This window comes from Halichoerus grypus, chromosome 9, assembly GCF_964656455.1.
Source record: "Halichoerus grypus chromosome 9, mHalGry1.hap1.1, whole genome shotgun sequence".
Classification (NCBI taxonomy): domain Eukaryota; kingdom Metazoa; phylum Chordata; class Mammalia; order Carnivora; family Phocidae; genus Halichoerus; species Halichoerus grypus.
The window spans coordinates 79,834,516-79,857,154 of record NC_135720.1 but is presented as its reverse complement, the minus strand read 5'-3'; the positions used below and the strand labels follow the sequence as shown (position 1 = coordinate 79,857,154).

The window sequence follows — 22,639 nt, the reverse complement described above, 5'->3', positions numbered from 1 at the left end:
TCGCAATGCTGGTCCTGCTCTCTACTTTGTCACCCCCCACAATATTCTGCCCTTTGGGGTTGGTCCCGTTCTTACTTTTTTTATGTTATGGTCTAGTAGAACTCTCTGAATAACTTGCTTTGGGAATAGTATTTACTCCACCCTGGCTCTGGGAAGAGTGTCCCTGTCTTGGCATTGTTCCTTTAGATTCTTCTGGATCTTAACGCTTTGCTCTTTTTTGCAGGCTTGCTCACATAGATCTACTTGATCTGGGCCTTTGGACTTCATTCTACCGTGATAGGAATTGAAGGAGGTGAAAAAATTACAGATTTGCTCCATGTCCCAGAATCCCATGAGCTCTGACCTGTTCTCTTTTTCCTACTAGGATCAATCTTCCCTATTCTCCACATGTCAAGTACACATAACTGGTGGTCAACAATGAGGGTGAATTAGGGTGAAGTGAGATTTGGTTTGCTTAGGATATCCTGGTTTATTGTAGCTATCCCTTCATTCCCAAATGTATCCCTGTTTGGAAAATGAATTATATGGTCACTGAATTTTTAATATCTCCTTGCTGAGGGAGATCCATGGCAAATATTCTACAAATGGTTGTCTGCCTCATCTAGGAAGCACCTCGTTCCATTTCTGAAATATCTATCTAGTAATTCTTTCTTTGAGATGAAAATTATCTTCTAGTAGCTTCCACACATTAGTCCTATTTCTGCCCTCTGGAATAGCAAAGACCAAGTTCACAGTTCCTCCTATTTTCCCTATGTTAGGCATTTCTCTACTTTAGGTTAACCACCTTCCATCTTTCTCTGGTGTCCTTTTTCACATGAGTATCAGACACCTCAGCTTGTGTTCCTCTAAATTACACAGAGACACAACCACAGGGGATTGCCTGTGATGATACTAATCACTTGGTCATGTTTCAGAATCTTCTGCCTGCATCTTGACTCCAAGTCATCACTAGAAAAGAAGTAGGCAAAGTCTTTGAGAACAGGGACTAAAGGTTACCGGGGTCCAAAAATATTTATAGAACAAGCCACACTTATGCTTACAAAGTCTGTCTTTCCCAAGTATTTCAAATCAAATCCCCAAATTTAAAGAATTGAAACATGGAATGTTACAGATTTCAATGAGGTAAAAAGAGCTAATATTTATTGGAGCTAATGAAAGCACTCTTTGGTAAAGCAGTTAGATCACATTAGATACTGTCCTCCATGCTGCATAAATAGTAATGTTGAAATTGAACTGAACTTCGATTCTCTGGATGCATTTTTATGTGTTTGATATTTTTACTTTATATAAGTATTTAGAAAGAGTAGGTAAAAGTTTAATGAGAATGAATTGATAGTGGAATGACCTGCTATAAAAAGGGACCGTATTTAATAGAAGATTAGAAAATCTTTTTTTTTTTTTTTAAAGATTTATTTATTTGACAGAGAGACACAGCGAGAGAGGGAACACAAGCAGGGGGAGTGGGAGAGGGAGAAGCAGGCTTCCCGCGGAGCAGGGAGCCCGATGTGGGGCTCGATCCCGGGACCCTGGGACCACGACCTGAGCCGAAGGCAGACGCTTAACGACTGAGCCACCCAGGTGCCCCGAAGATTAGAAAATCTTTTGAGGCAGAAAATACTTGACAAAACATGAGTATAACCTGTATGATGATGAATTGGCTGCCATCAACAACTATTTCTGGGTGAAGTTCAAAGTTACAAAAAGAAAGAAGGGCAAAGTGATTTCAGAAAAAAACAAACAAAAAAACCCTGTATCTTTTCCAGAGTACAAGAATATTAGAAAAATTTCGTTAATTATAGTATGCATTTGGAAAAAAATAAATGCAATTGTACTATATTATATTGTAGATTAATCACCAGGAAAACAATCCTAAGCCAATAGTTTTGGGAAATAGTCATATCATTGAACAAGGAAAAGAGAAAAATGGAAATTAATACATTTGCATATTCAGAACTTCTAAATATAGATAAGAGACAGCTAATATTCATTGCTTACTTTCTAAATTTAAATATGTTCATTATTTGCGAAAGAAAAATGTAGTAGCAACAGAAATCATATGTTGCTCAACTAGTCAAAATGTTTTAATAGCACTAGTGGTGCACAGGGCCCTGGCTCTGTGACTCACCAGCTATAAAACTTGGAAGTACTTGACCTGACTGTGCTTGAGTTACCCCCCTGTAAAATGGTGAATGATAGTGCCTCTCTTACAGGGTTTCTGTGATATTAGTAAATGAGTTACCACTTGGGCAGCACTTAAAACACTGTTGCATACAGGGTTAGTGCTCAGTAAAAACTCCTTTATCCAACTGTCCATGCATTTCACTTCCTGGTATCACTCTTCCTTCTTCTTTTTTTTTTTTTTTCACTCTTCCTTCTTTACGTGCTCTTTCACGACACTTCTTAGTCCTAAGACAAGACTATGCGTGTCCCCGAAGTCTTCCTGTGCTTCCATGCTTTAGTGCTCATCTCGTGCTTGTCTGTGCCTTCTTACTAGACGGCTGTTCTTTTCCTTCTTCCTTCATGGGCCAGTTTCTAAGCTTTCTTTCCTTCTCTACTAAGCTTTCTCAGACCCCACACTCAGAATTCATTCATTGCTCCCTTGTATTGCTTTAGTGTGGCTCAGATCTCTACTGATTTACTGATATACCAGTGTTCATTAAATGTCTACTATGTTCCAGCCCAGGATGGCATATAGTGGTAAATTAGATGAACCAATGTCATGGAATTTGTGTTGTTGTGCTTGCTTGAAGAGTAATTTGTTGTAAATATGTTTTCCCCTTTAGGCTGAAAATACCTTTGTATTTGCAAAACCTAGACTTTTAGACTTCAAAAACCTGAGTATTGTGATCTTGTCCTCTCCCTAATTCACCTTGGTGCTTACCTAGTACAGGGTTCGGACAGGACACATATGCAGTACATATTCATCAAGTGAATTCATGAAAAATTCATGTGGAACTAGTAATGAGTCTTTTATAATATATGTATGAATTAGATTCATTAAAAAAACCCATTATGCCATAAAAATTAGTTTCCTATGTCCTGTCCACCTATATTATTGCAACCTCCTTTTTAAATTTCTTCTCTCTGCTATAGGGTCTAATATCAGAGGCTATGGACACAGTCATCTTATTAAAGATAATATCCCAAGTGAGAAGACAAAAAATTCCTTTGTGAATGAAAACCAAAAGAATAGAAAGGAGATGGGTATGCATAAAGTATATTTTAGTAAAGTCAGCATTCCTAGATACTTTCAATTTATCCAAGAGTAAATAAATAAATAATAAATGGAACCAATTAAAATCATGGATATCAATGGGAAAGAATATTAATATTGCCTAGCTCTTTAGGATGACAAGTCCTCAATTCCCTTGCCCCTCAATTATTGTAATTGAGATAAAACCATAGCCATGTTAAATTTAGCCCTCTTCCTACTCCTCACTTGCACCCTTGTAGTTGAACATGGATGGAGAAAAACAACCATTTGGACTCACTTTCAATGTATAATCCTTAACTAGTATCACACTAAGTTTCCTTGGTCCATTGACCACTGAGTTTCTCACTCTCCGGGAGAACTACATACAACTTTTCTCAGATTTCCTGCACTTCTTGCCAATTCTCACTTTCAGCTGATGACCTTGTTCCACATTTTATTAAGAATAAGAGGAGCAAGAAGAGAACTTTATCAGTGTTCAGCACTGCATCTGCTCACTGACTGCATCTGTGTTTATATACTCTACTTTCCCTCCTGTGACTACTTGATGAGCAGTCCGCTCCTATTCAAGGCCAATTCCTTTACTTATGCCCTGGATCCCACCTTTTTTCTTTTCTTTCTTTCTTTCTTTCTTCTTTCTTTTTTCTTTCTTTCTTTCTTTCTTTCTTTCTTTCTTTCTTTCTTTCTTTCTTTCTTTCTTTCTTTCTTTCTTTCTCTCTCTCTTTCTTTCTTTCTTTTTCTTTTTCTTTCTCTTTCTTCTTTTTTTAACTCTTGAATACATTCTTCCAGAAACTCTTCTGTCATTGCCTACATCATTATTTCCCCTCTTTATGTTGGATTATTCCTAGCAGCCTACAAACATGCTATTACTTCTCCCTTTCTTTAAAGGATTCTCTTGATAACACTTCCCCTCCAGCTATTGACCCATTTTTTCCATTCACACAGCAAAACTCTTTGAAAGATCTGCCTTTACCACTTTTCCTAAAACAAAGCAAGATCCTATATGGGTGAGGATTCCTCTGATACCACATGTAAAGCTATCAACATTTCCCCCCCTTTATTCTCTTCTCTTTTTTCCTCCATTCTTTTTTTATTTTGGGGTTTGCAATGTGCTCATAGAGCCTGGTATATTCAACATGCTGATGTGTCACTTCACCAGAAGGTGTCACTATGTAACACATAATATATACTGAAAACTGTTGGAAAATAAACTATTATCACTTTGAGTTTGGAATTGTACATGTCGAGTACTGACATTTGTTGATGGGGGTGATTTTTCAGCAAAACAGATCATTTGAGGAAGGGCAGAGACAGCCATGGTGGAATAGACTCCCAACAGGCTGGGAGGTTCTCATGAAAGTTGTGGCAGAAAATATTTAGGTGAGCAGGAAAGAATACAACTTGTTCATGGGCAGAGCACCTTCCAGCAGGCTAAGAAAAGTGGTCGACACTGAAGATTTAAATTGGAGAGGGTCTTTTTTTTTTCTTTAGCCACTCTACCCTGGAGCTAACCCAAATCCTGAAACCCAGTATAGCTATGACAAGTTTGGAAATTTCCATATATATAGAAAAGGAAATTAATTTAACAACCACTGAATTCAAATACTAAATTAAAACATGACTTTATCCTAAGGAAAAGTCAAATCTGTCCAAGGGTAGCATGGCAAAAGCCTCTGAAATACTGGGACTTTGACTCTTCATTTATTGTTTTAAAATTAGATTGCCTAAGCATATCTACTAGCTAATGTGAAGGCTAGCCTTTTAGTCCAAAGTATCTTTTCCGCTCTAGGTTCTAGACTGGTGGCCATGTGGCCTTGATGTTGACTGGCATCCTGGAAGCCGTGATAGTCCACATCATCTCCCTGTCCTGTCAATTGTTTTCCTTCCTATACCAGAGTTGGCCTCCAGTTGTAGGCTGCTTATGAAGTTTCCATTTCATGGCTCAGCTTTGCCCATGAATCAGTCTCTTTCTTGGTTATATATTCAAGTGGATCCTTACCATCCTGTTTGGACCACTCCTCACTAAACTCTCTTCTAGAGAGATATTTTCCAGCCATCTAACCCTGCAGCCTCACAATATAGGATTACTGTACACATACTGTGACAATAAAACAGACAACAGGAAAAGGAGGAATGGAGCTTTTATGGCAGCATTGTTATGAAAGCAACAGTCACTGGTACAAGCACTTAGAGAACCCATTATGTTTCCTAAGGGAAAAGGCCTGCAATTCCTTAATGAATGAATTAACGGAAGTAGAGAGAAAAGTTACTGGAATTCCTATAGAACAAAAATCTCCATTTGAAGAACAAAATTCCACAGAGAGAAAGTAGATAACATTTCAGGATCAAATCAATGACTGGAAATTTTTAAAAATAATAATTTAATCTTGTATAAACTTTCTGACCTTACCAAAAATGAGTGAGGGGTTGTGGCCTTTATGCAAATGCTCCACTTCTTTCTGGTCAATTTTATCCCTGTCCACCCCCTACCTTAGTAGAAATGCTCAATTACACACCTGAGAAATTTTTCCAAAAAGCAAGGACAACTAAATGTACATTGTGCTTAACATACCTGGCTATGCCTCAAAACTTATGCAGATATATTGAATACCTTGTTTAATGTTTTTCCAGAAAATTGCATGGATTTTAAGCATACTGTTTTCTACATGATCAAGGGAGAAACACAGGAGCTTCTACACCTTGCTTTCTCACTTCTCTTCCTATATGTGTTCCCATTAAATTTCTACAGTGCCACCCCTAGTGAAAATGTGTTGGAATAAATGATAGAGAAGATAATCATGGAAATGTCCAGTGATTTTCTTTAATGAAATATGAAGTGAATAAACTCTTTGTATAGTCAGCATACAGACCGATTGTCAATGATGCATGAGTTTCTCTCTCTGAAGCTTTTGAAACTTGGATGCCATTGCAGCCTTCCTTACCTCCCAAATACACTTGTTCAGCAACATCTCACTCTATGAGAATGACAATTAGTGGTCCCTTGTCTCAACGAATTAGAGCAGTTGCATTATCTTTTTCTCATTGCAAAATCAGGTTTAGCCATTATACTTGACATGTCAGAACAAAAAGGGCTAAAACCTTGGAAAACCATTATAAGAAATAAAGATTGCTAATTCCGATTTTCTTTTTTTTTAATTTTTAAAAGATTTTATTTATTTATTTGAGAGAAAGAGAGGAGGATAACATGAGCAGGGGGTGGGTAGGGGCACAGGGAGATGGAGAAGCAGACTCCCCGCTGAGCAGGGAGCCCAACATGGGGCTCAATCCCAGGACCCCAAGATCATGACCTGAGCCGAAGGCAGATGCTTAACTGACTGAGCCACCTAGGCACCCTAATTTCTATTTTCTAGTCTCTCTTTGTATACATAAGTATTGAGCCCCTCTTCCACCTCATTGCACTGAAAAAACAAAAACAAAAAAAACCTAAACCTATAGGTGAGGTACTGATCTCACCTGAGAAATTTTGTTGAGGTGCAAAATTGCACTTCTTGTTGAGGGCACATGCAGCTTGGTGAGTGGGCAGGAACAGAAGTTGAGGACAGAAGTAAGCAAGAGAGAAGGGGTTGTCTCTTTTGTGTCCAGAGGGGGGTGACCTCTGAACAGGTGGCGTCATGAGCTTTTCAGGTCTGGTGTCAGGAGTGTAGAGGCAGGGGTCCAGCAGGGCCGTGTCCTCAACTATATTTGGAACAGAAATGCGTGCTAATTCGTCCACCCCTTCATGGGGAGAGAGAGGAGGGCATATGGAGAAGGGGAGGACTGTCAAAGCTGACTGACCTCTCTGTCCTGGGAGAGGAGAGAAACACAACGGAAGTACTTGCCATAGGGTGGTGTGAAGGTCTCACACGGCTGCCTTCGTCTAACACGTGGCATCGCCTCATAATGGACCCTGGCTGAGGTCCATGCACAGCCACTGCCAGTTCCAGGGCACTGTTCCTGCTGTAATTCCAGAACCACAGGAATGCTCTTGACTCTCAAGTGTTCTCGAGGTACAATCTGGGGTCACAGATTGTGGGAAACTACAGGATAAACACATTGCCTCTGCATGGAGTGCTAAATTTACTGGAGAATTTTAGCAGGAAAGTTGAAAATGTTAAGAATTGTAAATGAATTTCATGTGAATACATAAGCAAAATTAGCAAAATCCTTTCTCCCCCAAATAAGGCAGTCTTGAAAGTTCGAAAAGTAGGATATTTCTATAAAAGCTGTGGTTAACTGTAAAGTATATTACTTTGAAAAAATGGTGAGTGGAGCTGGTTCAGTGTTGAGGTCAGGTAAACAGGATGTGAAACTGAGGTGAGAACAGTTATGTTCAAGTTGCTCACCAGCCTAGCTGGGGCTTATTTTTAGGAGCTAAAAAGAAACCCATGTTTTCTCTAGCAACTGGATTTTTAGACCCCCTCAAATCATGCTGGGTAGGTAGCTACGGTCTCCATTTGCAAGTGGGACCATTAAGTTGCTTTTAATCATCTCATCCTTACATTAACTTAAATCCTATTAACTTTTTTCCTTTCTTCTGCTTCCCAATTTTTAACATATCATGGATACTTTTTTGGCACCAACTCCACAGGTTTCAGAACTCCTTTCAGAGTTTAAATAAACACACAGGTTATGGGTAAGAGAATCCAAATGGAAGATTACCAGTCAATCTGATATGTGGATGACCAGTTGCAATTGTACCTCACAAATGTATGGGACATTACAGTGGAGAGCATTTTTTGAGCGTAGCTTGACACAAATGTTGAATAGCATGGAAAACAAATGGTTATGCTTGAACAGTACCAGGTAATTCATAAGCCAGAGGCAGTCCATGATGAGTCCATGATCTGCTTGGAAGTGGGTGAAGAAGACGAGTGGCAGGAATTCATAGAGATCTACCAAGAGCTTATAGAAAAAAATTCCCCAAAATTCAGGAAAAGGAAACTTTAGAAGCTGGGGGTGCACTAAGAAAATATCATGGTATAAGAATGTGGATTTGTTTATGGGACACATTAAATGAAATGTGCCAAACACCCACTTTCCTTCTGGTTCCAGCAGTGCTGGGTTGCTGGACAATGGAGCCTCTCTCTCTGTGATTCCAGGGGTGCTACATAGTTGGAACATAGTTCGCTCATTAGATTCTTATGATGCCTAAAGAACTCATATCAGAATTAGCTCTAATTTAGCTCAGCATCTCTATTTTCTAAATCTTATTGCTGCTTGTGATTCTGATATTGCAAACCATGAAAGACACCACTCCTCATTTTTAGTGCTTTCATGCAAACCTGATCTTGGAGTATGTGGGAATTCTGAGTAGAAAAGAATTGCATGTATAGCATTGGTGCATATATTTCCACACACAAGAATATTTTAACTACTAAAGAAGAACAGTGGAGCAGATTAAACAGAAATAGCTGTAAATCTCTGCCTATTAACTTTCTGATGCACAAGGATCTATCACAGTTCATGTAGAGAAGAAAGGTGAACTTCATTTTGAATACCTGTGGGGCTGAAGTTATAGTAAGATAGTCCTGCCTTTCTGAGTCACTTGCTGAACTTGGGCAGATAATCTATGTGTCGTATTTCTAACCTAAAAAGGGTATAACAGTAATTCCAACACCATAGTTTTGGATTAAGGCTTGCATTTTATAGTTTTGTTTTGTTTTGAAGACCAAATGACAAAATGTCAAGAGTTTTGCAGAAGGCCTGGAACACTGTTAACTATTATTATGATCTGGTACCATTTTATTCTGAGGTTTAAGGCTAGGAACAAGATAGCAATAGACTCACCTGACTTAGCAAATAAAATATCAGACACCCAGGCAAATTTGAATTTCAGATAAACAACTAATAATTTTTTTAGTGTAAATATGTACCATGTAATATTTGGAAGACATTAAATGCAAATGGACAAAAATGCTCCTGTTAAAAGACAGAGATTGTCATACTGCATTAAAAAAAATATCCCACTATATGCTGTTTTCAGAGACACATCTAAATGAAAAGATATAGAGAAGTTGAAATTAAAAGGATGGAAAAAAGTTATAATTTGCAAACACTAACCAAAGGAAAGTTGGTGTAGCTATATTAATATCAAATGAAGTCAGAGCTATGCTGGTAAATGTTTAATAACCAGCTCTTGGGGGTAGATGAGAAGATTTGATTTGTAGCATTCACCAATTTCCATGTGTTAATATTCCCCTATGGCTGATTTCAAGCCACTGACTGACATTACCAAACACTAACTTGTGAAGAGATATGTGCAATTGGCTCCTGTAAGTTAGTATGAGTCAGTTCCAGCACACCAGTGGACAAAGTTTCTTATCTGACAGAAGGTATTACAATGAAGATAGTAATATCATAATGATAAAATTTTAAAAGCCATCAGAAAGAGGTAACAAGTTATAATTTTATGTACCTAATGTTACAATTTCAAAATATATAAAGGAAAAGTTGACAGAATAATAATGAAAATTATTGAAAGTTAATGAAATCAATAATAATAGGTGGATTTTAAGAATCTTTCTTGGTAAGTGATAGAAAAAGCAGATAAGCTCAGAAAGACTATAGAAGATTGAAAACATGATTAAACTTGACCTAACAGTCATATGTGGAACATTATAAAATAAAAATATTAAGTATTATAAAATATGTTATATATTTATAATATAAAATATCCCTTCTTTTCAAGCACAGGGAGAACATAAACAAATATTGACTATATATTGAACTATAATGCATGTACATTACGTTCTCAGATCAATAGGGAAGTAAACTAAAAATCAGTTTTAAAAAACAACTGGGAAATCTCCATATATTTGGAAACTAAAAAAAAAAAAAATCCTTATAAAAAAATTCATACATCAATGGAGAAATAATGTTGCATATTTTATCACTTGATAAAAATACTACATAATAAACTTGTGGGGTATGGCAACATTAGTATTTGAAAGGCAAATTTATCTCATGAGAATGTTTACTTTAGAAAAAGAAAAAAGCTAAATATTAGTGAGCTAAACATCCATCTCAAGAAGTTAGCAAAAGAAAACAAAATAAACTCAAAGAAAATACAAAAAACCAAAGAGATAAGAGCAGAGATTAAGAAAATTTAAAAGATAATAGCATAGAGTGCCTGGGTGGCTCAGTCATTAAGCGTCTGCCTTCAACTCAGGTCATGATCCCAGGGTCCTGGGATCGAGCCCCACATCGGACTCCCTGCTTGGCAGGAAGCCTGCTTCTCCCTCTCCCACATCCCCTGCTTGTGTTCCCTCTCTCGCTGTGTCTCTCTCTGTCAAATAAATAAAATCTTTAAAAAAAAAAAGGTAATAGCATAAAGAGAAGAAAAAAATATAAAAGCTCCCAATTTTTCCTTTGAAAATACTAATAAAAAACAAAAACCCAAGATTAATCAAGTAAGGAAAAGACACAATCCTGTCAGGATTGAAAAAGGAGGACATCATTACATTTTCTATAGACATGAAAAACATAACAAGAAGATATTATGAATAATGTTTTGCCGATAATTTGGAACTTTATATAAAATGGATAAATTTCTGGAAATATACAAGGTACCAAATATAAAATAACTAATAAAACGAATATAAAAAGAGATAGGAAACCTAATTATTATTATAACCTTTAAAGAAGTTGAGTCAGTAATCAAATATTTTTCCATAAATATCATTCTCTAGCTTTACCAGTGAGTTCTATCAAGCATTAAAAAAGACCAACTTCATTTTTTTTTTTTAAAGATTTTATTTATTTATTTGACAGAGAGAGAGAGACAGCAAGAGAGGGAACACAAGCAGGGGGAGTGGGAGAGGGAGAAGCAGGCCTCCTGCTGAGCAGGGAGCCAGATATGGGACTCGATCCCAGGACCCTGGGATCACGACCTGAGCCGAAGGCAGATGCCCAGGCAGATGCCCAACTTCATTTTCATACAAAGTCTTACAGAACTTGCAAAGGAAAGTATGAGATAAAAAATGGTCCAATCTTGCTTATGAATAAATACTCTGAAATAAAATATTAGCAAATGGAATCTAGCAGTGTGTAAAAAAAGGTTATGATCAAGTTGGATTTATCTCAGGAATGTAGCATTGGTTTAATATTTGAAAACCGATTAAGGTAATTTATTACATTAATGAATTAAAAGAGAAAAACCAGCTAGTAATCTGAATAGATATAGAAGAAATACACAATAAATTTCTATATTTATTAATGATTAAAACTTAGGAATAGAAAGGAACTTTTAAAAAAAACCTCCTATAGAGCATTTACACAAACAAAACAAATGCAAAAATGTAAAACAAACATCATACCTAATGGCAAAGCATGAAAGCATTCCTTTTAAGATTAATAACAAGGTAAGGATGTGTGCAATCACCATTTGTCTTTAATATACTGGATGGCCCATCATGGATAGTAAGAAAATATAAGAAAATAAAAGATACAAAGACACAAAAAAGAAAAACTCAAATTTTCTTTGTTCATGAATGAAAAATTTTTAATTAAGTTAAAAAATTCTTATCTCCAAAGAATTGCTAGTGAATTTTCAGAATTAAGATTGTTCAGCAAAGCTAAGGGATATAAAACCAACTATTTTTCTACCTAGAAAATGTAATAAGAATGCCATTTACATGATCACAATTAATATAAAGTAGCTAGGAATAAATCCAAGATATGTAAGCCCTTGAAAAAAGTAATCATGCAACTTTATCGTAAGGTCCTAATAAAAGGAGAGATACTCCATGCTCTTGGATAGGAAGACTTAACATTACAAAGGTATCAATTCTCTCTGTATTGATCTTCGATTCAACACAATTTCAGTCTCCTTAATAAAGTGTTTTGTAGAACCTGGTAAGCTAATGTTAGAATCTTATTGAAGAGTGGAGGGTCAAGAATAGCTTAGACACTCCTGTAGAAAGTGACCAGAGCCAGGGACACATGGTTATATCAAGATTGTAAGTTTGTAATAATTAAAGCAATGTGGTATTGGCTCAGGGATAATAAAACGGACAAAAACTATGTTCATGACAGGAGGGACATCACAGAGCAGAGAGGAAAGCAGAAACTATCCAGCGAATGGTGCTAAAACAATTGATTATCCATATTTAAAAAAAAAGACATTGCCTTCTACTCTTTATCTCACACGCGCATACACATGCACAATTTTAGTGGCCTAAATATGAAAGGCAAAACTTTACAACTTGTATAAGACAATATAGTGGAATATTTTCATGACTTTAAGCTAAGGAAGGTTTTTTTTAAGTAGGACAGAAAATCCTCACAAACCATGAAGTTAAAAGGATGACAAATTCAACTATGTTAAAATAAAGAATGTCTGCTCATCAGAGGTTACCATTAAAAAAGTAAGAAGACAAACTACAAACTGGAAAAAGGTATCTGAAAGGTACATAACTGCAGACGGACTAATATTCACAACTTTTAAAGAACTGCTCTACATCGGTAAGAAAAGACATACATCCCAATAAAAAAATGGGCAAAATTCTTTAAACATTTTCTAGAAAAGGAAAATTATATGAAAAGATACTGAACCTCATTAATAATGAAGGAAATACAAAATAAAACCACAATGAGATATGATTTCACTACCACCCCCCGCCCTCAAAAAAAAAGTCAGGCAATACCAATATGAAGTGTGTTTGAGGATTTGGAAAGAAAGAAATTCTCACTCAAAATGGCACAAACACTTAGGAAAACAATTTGGTGTCACCTGGTAAAATTGAAAGCACGCATACCTCACGACACAACAATCTCTCTCCTACTTAGAAGAGAGACAGAGAGGGGTGCCTGGGTGGCTCAGTAGATTAAGCGTCTGCCCTTTGGCTCAGGTGGCCCTGGGATTGAGCCCCACGTTGAGCATCTCCCTCTCCCTTTGCTTGCTGCTCCCCCTGCTTGTGCTCTCTCTCTCTGTCAAATAAATCAATAAAATCTTGAAAAAAAAAGAAGAGAGAATCAGATTCCTAGACTCTGGAGAGACTCCTGCCTGCTGTGCACACCAGGGGACACATACAAAAGTGTAACAGCAAAGTCCATGGACAGAATAATGACTACAGGTGGTGTATCCACACTGGGCAACAGTGTCTTAGATGCCTCTCCCGCTCCATCTCAGACCCTCTTAGCCTCACCACTCTCTCAGACCAGCTCTTCAGCTCTTCATAAGCTCTGACCCACTGTAGGAGACACAGCCCACAGCTCTTGGCCTCATAGCTGTTTCATGGTGTCTTTTTCCTTTTGCCCCAGAGTTTTCTGTTGCTGCTGCGGTGTGAGAAGCATCAGGACCCACCCACTGTCCATAAATGTGCACATATCTAGCGTGCAGGAAACTGCAGAGAAGTTAATGTTCTTTGAGGCAAACTTTTGAGATCTCTTATCAATTCTTTTCCATTTACCACCAGGCTCCCACCCTGAAAAAGCACTCCCTAATGAAGAGTAACAGCTAAGCTTTTGTCTCAGGGTCTGCTAAATGCAACAATGTGGATGAATCTCAAAAACATAATGTTGAGCCAAAGAATTAAGTCTTAGGAGAGAACACATACAGCATGATATTATTTATATAAAAATCACAAACAAAACCAAGACATATTATTTAGAGAATACACCTATAACTGGAAACACTAATGACAGGCAATGATGTGATTAACACAAAATTCATGACCATGGCTGCCTTTGGCACAGAGCAAAGAAAGAGGCAGAGACCCTGGCAGAGCAGACAGGGAACTTCTAAGATACCATCAATAGTTTATTATTTACTCTGGGAGATGAGCATTTTATTATTATTCTCTAAATATCACAGATAGGTTTTGTACACTCCTGATGTGTATTTCCCAAGTAAGGAGATCTACAGAAGCAATGCATCTAGCCCACGGCAGGACTCAAGCAGTCTCTACGAGTGCGGCTGGAAAGGAAGGTGGAGGTCAGATCATGAGGACCCTCAAATGAAATTATTGGACTTGATTCTGAAGGCATGGAGGGGGCTTTGGAAGTTCTGTTCTTTACTGTTTCCCCCCCAAGCAGTGAATGTGGTAAACAATGAATAACAAAGCTAGTTCAAGCTCAAGAAATAGGAGACAGTTCTGAGGTAAGTATTGACAGGATTTGCCACTGACTGACTGGGTCTCATGGGTTTAGGAAATGGAGAAGTCAAAGGTCAGAACCTGAGAGAGGAAACAGTTATGCATTGTCCCAGCCAATGAGGATGAAGAGGCCGAAGCTGGGTTAAAGAAGTACTGTGTGCTGAAGTTGTTAATGCTGTGGTGTGCTGAATGAGGCAGGCTCGCAGGGGCTCTGGGCACCTAAAAGCCGATTGTGCCCAGTCATGTTAGATGTCATGTTGGTAGATTGAAATCAACTGTGGTAGGAGTGTTTACAGTATGGATACTGACAAACACTATGAAGAAGGATTTTTACCCCTTGAAGAGACTGTTGCTAAACATTTATTAGCATACCATTTGATAGGATCTGGTGACAATTTGGATATGAAGAGGAGGTTCTTACATGATACCAAAATTCCTGACTTTAGAGATAGAAGATGACAGCCTTCTGAAATGGACAGAAGCAGAGTGAATCATGCCAGAAAAGGGGGTGGGTGCTGATGATATAACTGAGAACAAGATGGACATGGTCCCTGCCCTCATGAAGCATTTAATCGATTTTTAACAGTGTGCATTAGAATGCTTGGTGTAGCTTTTTAAAAATACATATTCCTGTAACCTATCTATGCCCTAATTTTGTAGAATGGTTAAAAAAAAAAACAAAACAACATAATGGAGGGAACAATTACACAAACCACTCTATCAACCCTATTAAATAATGAGACCACTCCCTCCAAACTACAAATATATTTATGATAAAATGTTTACTAAAGAAAGGAAGATTAAAACAAACCCCCTGGTGGCTCATAATATAATGAACCATATATCACATCTTTCTAGAAGGGCAATAAATCATGCTTCTCAAACCTGGCTGCAAATAGATTGCCTGAATAGCTTTAACAATTATTCTAGCTTGGGTCCCACCCAGACAAATTAAATCAGAATCTTCAAAGCTGGAGCCCCAGCACTGGTGTTTTTACCAATGTTGACAAATGTTGCATTAAATTTTTTAGGCCAGGAAAATGAAATCAATGGAAAAGGAGACTGGCAGAGTAAAGTTGCAGGCGAATTGGTTGTAAATGGAGTTAAAGTCATAGGTAGATAGAAATAACATTAGCAAAAATATGAAATATTTTTATTCCCTCTGAAACAACAGAACATGAGAAGAGTTTGGATATAGATTGAGAGAAAGTTTGAAGTAGAAAAAAAGAGGTCAAATGAAATCAGATGACTTCAATCTTTTCAGTATGTAGGAGGAAGTGGTACCAGAAATGGAAGTCATCATAGTCCTCTTAGTATCTACTATTTATCAAGCAATTTTATAATAGGTGCCTCACAAAGTGCTTCATAAACATTATTTCACTTATCTTCATCACACCATATGGGGAAGACACTGATACTATTATTCCCAATTTATAGATAAGAAACCATAAATTGGAGATACATATGAGATTGAGCAATTTGCCAAGGTCACATAAGTAGTGACAGAGCTGTTCTGTACAACTGTGTTCTGTGTTGAATGCGGTCCTGTGAAAGCCTTAAATCCTTCCTCTTAACTGCGCCATTATGTGAATGAGGAAGAATCAGGCTGCTGGCTTGAGGAGAGAGAGGAGGTTTGGAAATTGGACTAGGGGATTAAGTCAGGGAATCAGAGATGACTAGGACTGTGGAATAGCTTGGAGGGCCCAACTAAGGTTATCGTGCATGAATTTGTTTCATGTAAGCACTTTATTTTGGATTCTCTAATAACACTTGGCAGCTCAGAAATGAGAGTGGAAAAAGGGAAAGCTAAGTTTACCCAGAGTGAGATTAACCATGCAAATGGGGCAGAAGGTCAAGGAGTAAGGTTTATATTGTACTATCAAGACAAGTGTTGAGAAAGGCCAGGGAGTGGTCTCCAGCACCTAGGATTAATGTGTAGGACACTGAGGCCTAGATGGGCTATACAAGTGGAGAAACTGGGAGAGGCTGAGGGACTGGGATGTTTTGATGAGACTAAAACTCAGATTCTATAAAAGGAAGAAAGAGAAATTATTAGAAAGGGATATTTCAGAATTGTTGATCTCTAGAGTCTGAAAATATTGCAAACCTGGTGGTTAAATTTCAGGGTTTTGATGGGGAAGTACCTTTGGTTTCAGAAGAGACTTTCTGAATGTGTCAAATCACATCCATTAGGCCAAGTTCTGCCTTTAAATACATAACATAATTGTAAATAAGCCACTTACTGCTAAACTTAGACTTTAATGGTGGGCATTTAAAAGGATACCATGAACAAATGACTCTATTTCATTAAGGAGTTCAAAATGTCACACTTTTTTTCTTAATGAGTAATATAACTCCTAAAATTATGCCTTCATTTTTAGGGTAGAGCTGAATGATATGGCCTATGATCTCTCCTGTGTTCAGTCATGCAGATAATCATGCAACAGAAATGGCCCAGAACCAGCAATCATCTGGTGTTAGCAGAGGAAAGTGGCTTTTGAATTAATAGTAAAAGCCATATTAATTTCACTCATCATATTATATTAGACTGATTAATAGACTAAGCAGGTGTAAGATAGGGCTGGATACAGCTCACATACCAGTTTTGGTTCTAATCTTCTCATCCCAAATGATTTTAGGAGTGTTACGTAGTATTCTCTGCCCTGGGTTCCTGAACAGAAATGAGCAGATTGTCTACCAGCCACTGAAATCTTAAGAAGAGTAATTAAAATGTGCTTGAGTTTTTATAAAAAAATAAGATATTTAAGCTAAAGGATTGTTAATATGATTGCTACCTACAAAGTGTTTTGATCAGGTCTGAACTGACTACAATGGGTTGGTAATAGTGCCCTTGGGTTTCACAGTTGGGCTTAATTAAATGTAACTTTTGTTTCTTCATAAATGAAGCAGGGACCTTAAGACAGACAAATTAGCCCTACATACGTTATTTCTATATGAAGTTAAAGTATTTCTGAAGTGGAAACTTCTCATTAGTTTCAAGGTCCTGAATTTTCTCCACAAAATTTCTTTTGGTGGTTTCCTTTAATCCTTCCCTTTGGGGAGCAATTATGAAAATAGATGTTGGTTGCAGTGAGTGAGGGGACTAAAGATGGCTGAATGAAGAAAACCAAGTTGGAATGAATTAAGATGACTTTACAGAGGCACATAGAAAGACATTGTTTCCTCAAATGACTGAATGTCAATGGGAGAACATTTATCTTCTGAATACAACCATATGCTTAGAAGCATTTATCACTGTTCTGTAGCTCCTTCTTATTCTTCCCACATTCACTGTGGCCAGAAGAGATGTAGAGCAGTGAGAGTACATTCTCAGTAAATAATTATAGCGATGCATGCTGTAGTTCACACTTGACAGTGGCATTTCCATATATGAATTACCATGGCTATGCCAGTCAACCATATCAACTCTTTATAGGGTAAGCTTTGGCATGCCGATTGCCTTGGTCCAGAGCACCTTTCTTCCTTATTAAAATGGTTCCATCAGACTTGGTGCTCTTGATTTGTGAGGTTGAAATCCCAGTGATACTGTCTCTTACTCTCACACAGTGATCTCAGACCCAATGGTTGCTAAAAACTGTCCACTTTGGAAGGCTAAAATTCACATGGTAGTCAGAGACTTTCCTTCCTTTCAACAAGCTGCTTTGTGGTATTCCAAAGACTGGTATAACCAATTCCCTCCCACAACTGCGTTAAGTGTCTTTCATACCCTGAAGTAAGAAGCAGCAGTGTGGATGGAGACCTCAGTTACTCTGCAGTCAGATACTTCACAATATAGCAATGATGTCAGAACTTTTACTGTGGTCATTACCAAATACATGCTGAATTATCATAATATAAACCTAGAGACCATTGTAAAAAAAACCAAAAAACCTTTGTTGCCTTAGATGGATTATTTTAAAACAGCATAAAATCTGCTGTGAACATGACTGTGGTAACAAAGGTATACAGGATCTGAATTTCCAGAGATGATTAGCATGCAAATACAGTGGATATTTAAGGTGGCTGCCCACTCACGACTGATAGAATGTGGCCAAGAAAGCAGGTCATGTCAGCGCTGCCAAATGAGTTCACACATGTAATAGTCCTTTAAGTGTGATCATCAATATAGGCAGAGAGGGGCCACAAGGCAGAAACTGCTTTTTATTTTTAAAGTATTTCATCTAACAAATGGTTTCAGGTTTGCTGCCAGAGTTTGCTCAGTTGAACACAAAGCGTCTTTAATTTACACAGCTTCGATTATAAGGCCATCTTCTCAGATATAATTGAACAGAAAGTCTGCCTTGAACCTTTTGAATTACACTGTTCTGAGACTATAGCAGAGATGAACAAAGTACAGGAGCTGCAAAGTTAATGTGACTGTCATTGGGCAGCTATCTCAGGTCTAAAAATGAATCCATGTTTTCTGTTAATGGAGCCACAGTGAGGGAAAATACCTTCCTGGGTAATTTTATGAAAGGAGAACATATCCCAGTAGTAAAGGCTTAGCAAGAAGTAGAGTGTTTTCAAATGCAAATTTTCTGACATTTTTCAGCTACAAAAATAATTACCATACCTTGGTGACTTTAACTTAGTTAAAGGTTTCATTTAGTATATAACCAACTGTAATGCAAAAGGCACATACTCTGATAAACATTATTTCCATTTTAGGACTTGCCAAGGGTAGATTTTTTCTCTTCTCTTTCTCCACATATTGGAATGTCATAAGCAATTAGATGAAATTATTTATGGGAAATGAAAAGGTAAAAGCATAAAGCAGTGCTGTGCACATCAGATGCAACTGGCATCTCCACTATGAATATGGTATCTTAATGAAGTGATTGTTCTTCGAAATTATCAAACTGTCCTGCTGTGTAAACGGTTTTATTTAATAAATGTTTTGAAACCAAAACCGTTTCATTTTTATGTATCAATGGGAAAACTACATTAAGAATTGCAAAGCTTAAAAGAAAACTTTTAAAGTATTGGCATATATTTGAGTCTCTTAGTATCCTGTGTCTAGCACAGTATTGGGTAGCCGGTAAACACTGTGGAATTGAATTGGGAAAAGTCACCTTAAGGCATAGGAAAACTTTTGAGAAGCAATTTGGCAAATATGAATCAAATACTATAAAACTGTTTATGCTGCTTTGATCCAATAATTTTACTTTAGTGAACTTACGCTAAGAATCTTAAATACTAAGAAAGGCTATACATAAGGATGTTTATTGCAATGTTATTCATAATAACAATATAATTAGGAACAACTATTTCTCTTTTGTTCAGTATTATGAAAGCAAATCATGACATATCCACTGAAAGGAACATTATGCAGCCAAAAAATGATACTTGTCAAAATGCAATGTAGAACATTCATCTAATGTAACAGAGGTGCAAAAAACCTGATACAAAATTGTGTGGTAGAACTGCAATCATGTAAAAATTAAATAAGCATACATAGAAAAAAGACAGAGGAAACATATGAAGGTGCTAGCATAGATTGTGTTTGGATGGAAGTGTAATTTTTTTCATATCTTTTAAATAATCTATAATTTTTAAAAAAGAAACTCTTGAATTTGTACACTCAGTTGTTATACTTAACAGCTGGTTGTATTAAATTGAATTCTTCTCACTCCCCAAACTGTTTTTTATGTAAATACACTCATGATGGTTAATTAGTCACAAACGGGAAAGCAGTCTGGCTAAAGTACATAAACTCTAATTAATGTAGACCTCAGTAATTGGAGATTAACAGAGTTTCGCAGATCTGAGATTCTTACAGAATAAAAATTCCTTGACAAGTAAAATATTAGGATGTTTTATTACGCAGTCAATCCTACTTTGTTTTGTCGAAATTGGCATATAACAAATTATAGTTTTTGGTGAGGTTGTTTAATTTAACTTTCTGTAAGTGATTATTCTATTTGTAATTGTAAAGGTTGATATATAATGTATGAAAATAGCAAAAATATTTAAATAAGTTAACACAATTATTTAAACAACAACAACAACAAACCCAAAGCTGATTTGCCTGGTCAAGTATATGAAATAGTATGTTTGCTCCAGCAGAGTAAGCTCAAAATACACGGGAATCCCATGATTTGTTTCTAATTAAAATGTTTTTATAAACGTAAACATTTATATGTAATTGACATTGAAAGGCAAGGTAAGTAAACTTTTGCTTCACCCACTATCACGAATATGTTGAAAAACATAAAAGGAATTTTTACATAATCTTTTCTAGATGTTTTTTTCTCCCTCTAAATGCAACCACTAAAAAGTTAATAACGGCGGAATCAGTTATTTTGGGACTTAAAAATGCAACAACTCTTTGTTTTACTTACTCTGGACATTTTCAAACCAATACTTCAATTAAAATGTTAATTGTCTGAAGCTATGTCATCCTTATGGAAGAACCAAACATTATTGGTTTCAAATGTCTTAAAAAGCCTGAATATGTTATAATGACTGGGTTTATTCTTAAACAAACAAACAAACAAACAAACAAAAATAGTAAAGCTTTCTTCAACAGGTTTTAAAAAAATAAGATTATTTTTCTTAAATATGCCTAATTAGTTGCTTGCTTTAATTTTATTTGAAGATTTGCCATAAGAAAATTCACTGCCTCATTCTTTTATCATACAACTTTTGAGTTTGTCATCATGAACTCTGAAGACAAAGCCCACTTGCTATTTTTTAAGGAAAAGCAACTCATGATTTAACTATGAGAAAGTAAGAAATATATTTTTTGTCTGATCATAAATAGCTTAAAACACTAGCTTCAAAAAATATTAGCTTCAATTTTTAGATTTTGTCAATTTTAAGAGAGAAATGGAATGGTTTCATGGATCACTATTGTTATTGATATTAGTAATATGAATTTGTATTCGATGTTTTATAAAAGCAAAAAGGATGCATTCATCTCTATTTTGTTAACATAAATTGCACTTAAAATTATGTAGCGAATAAATATTCAATCAAGTGAAAATCATTTCTGACAATCATTCAATCAATTAATCAATATAATTCAGGGCCTACCATATACTATCCCTCTGAGACACAGTGGTGACCTTGTTCATTTTGAATGTACACTTCTGCAAATAGATTTTATAGATAAGCAAATTTTAAAAATAAACAAATATTTAAATAACTTACCTTTGATTCCTTGAACTTGGAGAAAAATCCAAAAAACAAAAATAGCCCTTCTAGTTTCCAAATACATTCTGGCTTTTGTGCATTGGTAATTCTGATAACAATCACAGAACAGTTCCAAATCTCATTTAAAAAAATAAAATGACAGAAATATGAAAAATAATTAAATATTGATGCCAGCCGAGTGAGAATAACCTTCTTGGTTTACCTCTATAAGGGTGCTAATTTATGAAGAACATGAAGCAGTGTCTGTTTCTGGAATAATCTGCTTATCTTCCCCTCAGGTATAATCTCTGCTTAAGGGCCAGCTGGAGGAACCTTTATCTCATTAACCTTCTGGAGGAGCATCTGTCAGCCTAGCTCCAGGACCCTGAATGCCATTATAAACAAGTGTCCACAGGCAGAAGAAATGCTTTTTTCTTAGTTATTCACCTGTTACAGTGACATAGAGAGCCAGGGGAAGTCTTGCCAAATGCAGAAGGCTGACAGTTAGGGTCAAATGTTTTCCAAAATGACATGCTCAAGGAACATCCATTGAAAGAGCTTAATTGCTATCCCTGGAAGTATGTAGTTTTTCACTACATGTTAGTCTCCAGAGACAGCAAAGCTCTCTGCATTCTCATAGAAATGCACTGCTTTGTAAATAGCTTTCTTTCTGGCCATTACATGCAGATAACTTTTTTGGTTTTTATTTTTTATTATTTTATTTTATTTATTTATTTGAGAGAGAGAGCCTGAGTGAGAGAGCACGCAAAAGAGCACAAGCAGGGAGAGCAGCAGGCAGAGGGAGAGGGAGAAGCAGGCCTCCTGCCAAGCAGAGAGCCGGATGTGGGGCTCGATCCCAGGACCCTGGGATCATGACCTGAGCCGAAGGCAGACGCTTAACGACTGAGCCACCCAGGCGCCCCTTGAATTTTTATATACATTTCAGGGTCATATTGTCAAGTTCCACAAAAAAGTTTGCTAGGATTTGTAAATAGGTGGTGGGGATTAAGGAGTGCACTTGTGATGAGCACTGGGTGTTGTATGGAAGTGCTGAATCGCTATACTGCACACCTGAAACTAATGTTACACTGTACATTAATTGGAATTTAAATAAAAACTTGAAAAAAGAAGAAATTACATTGGACTACAGATACATCAATTTGGGGAAACTGACATCTTTACCATACTGAATTTTCTAATT

The 22,639-nt window shown here is 36.7% G+C and overlaps 1 protein-coding gene across 1 annotated transcript in view; it reads right to left on the bottom strand.

The window, feature by feature from the left end:
* Positions 1-21,523, bottom strand: part of IMPG1 (interphotoreceptor matrix proteoglycan 1) — a 125,120-nt gene extending 103,597 nt beyond the window's left edge. Inside the window, 1 exon segment of the mRNA XM_036085614.2 lies at positions 21,457-21,523. Coding sequence (XP_035941507.1) covers positions 21,457-21,523 — 67 coding nt within the window.
* Between the last annotated feature and the right edge of the window lie 1,116 nt (positions 21,524-22,639).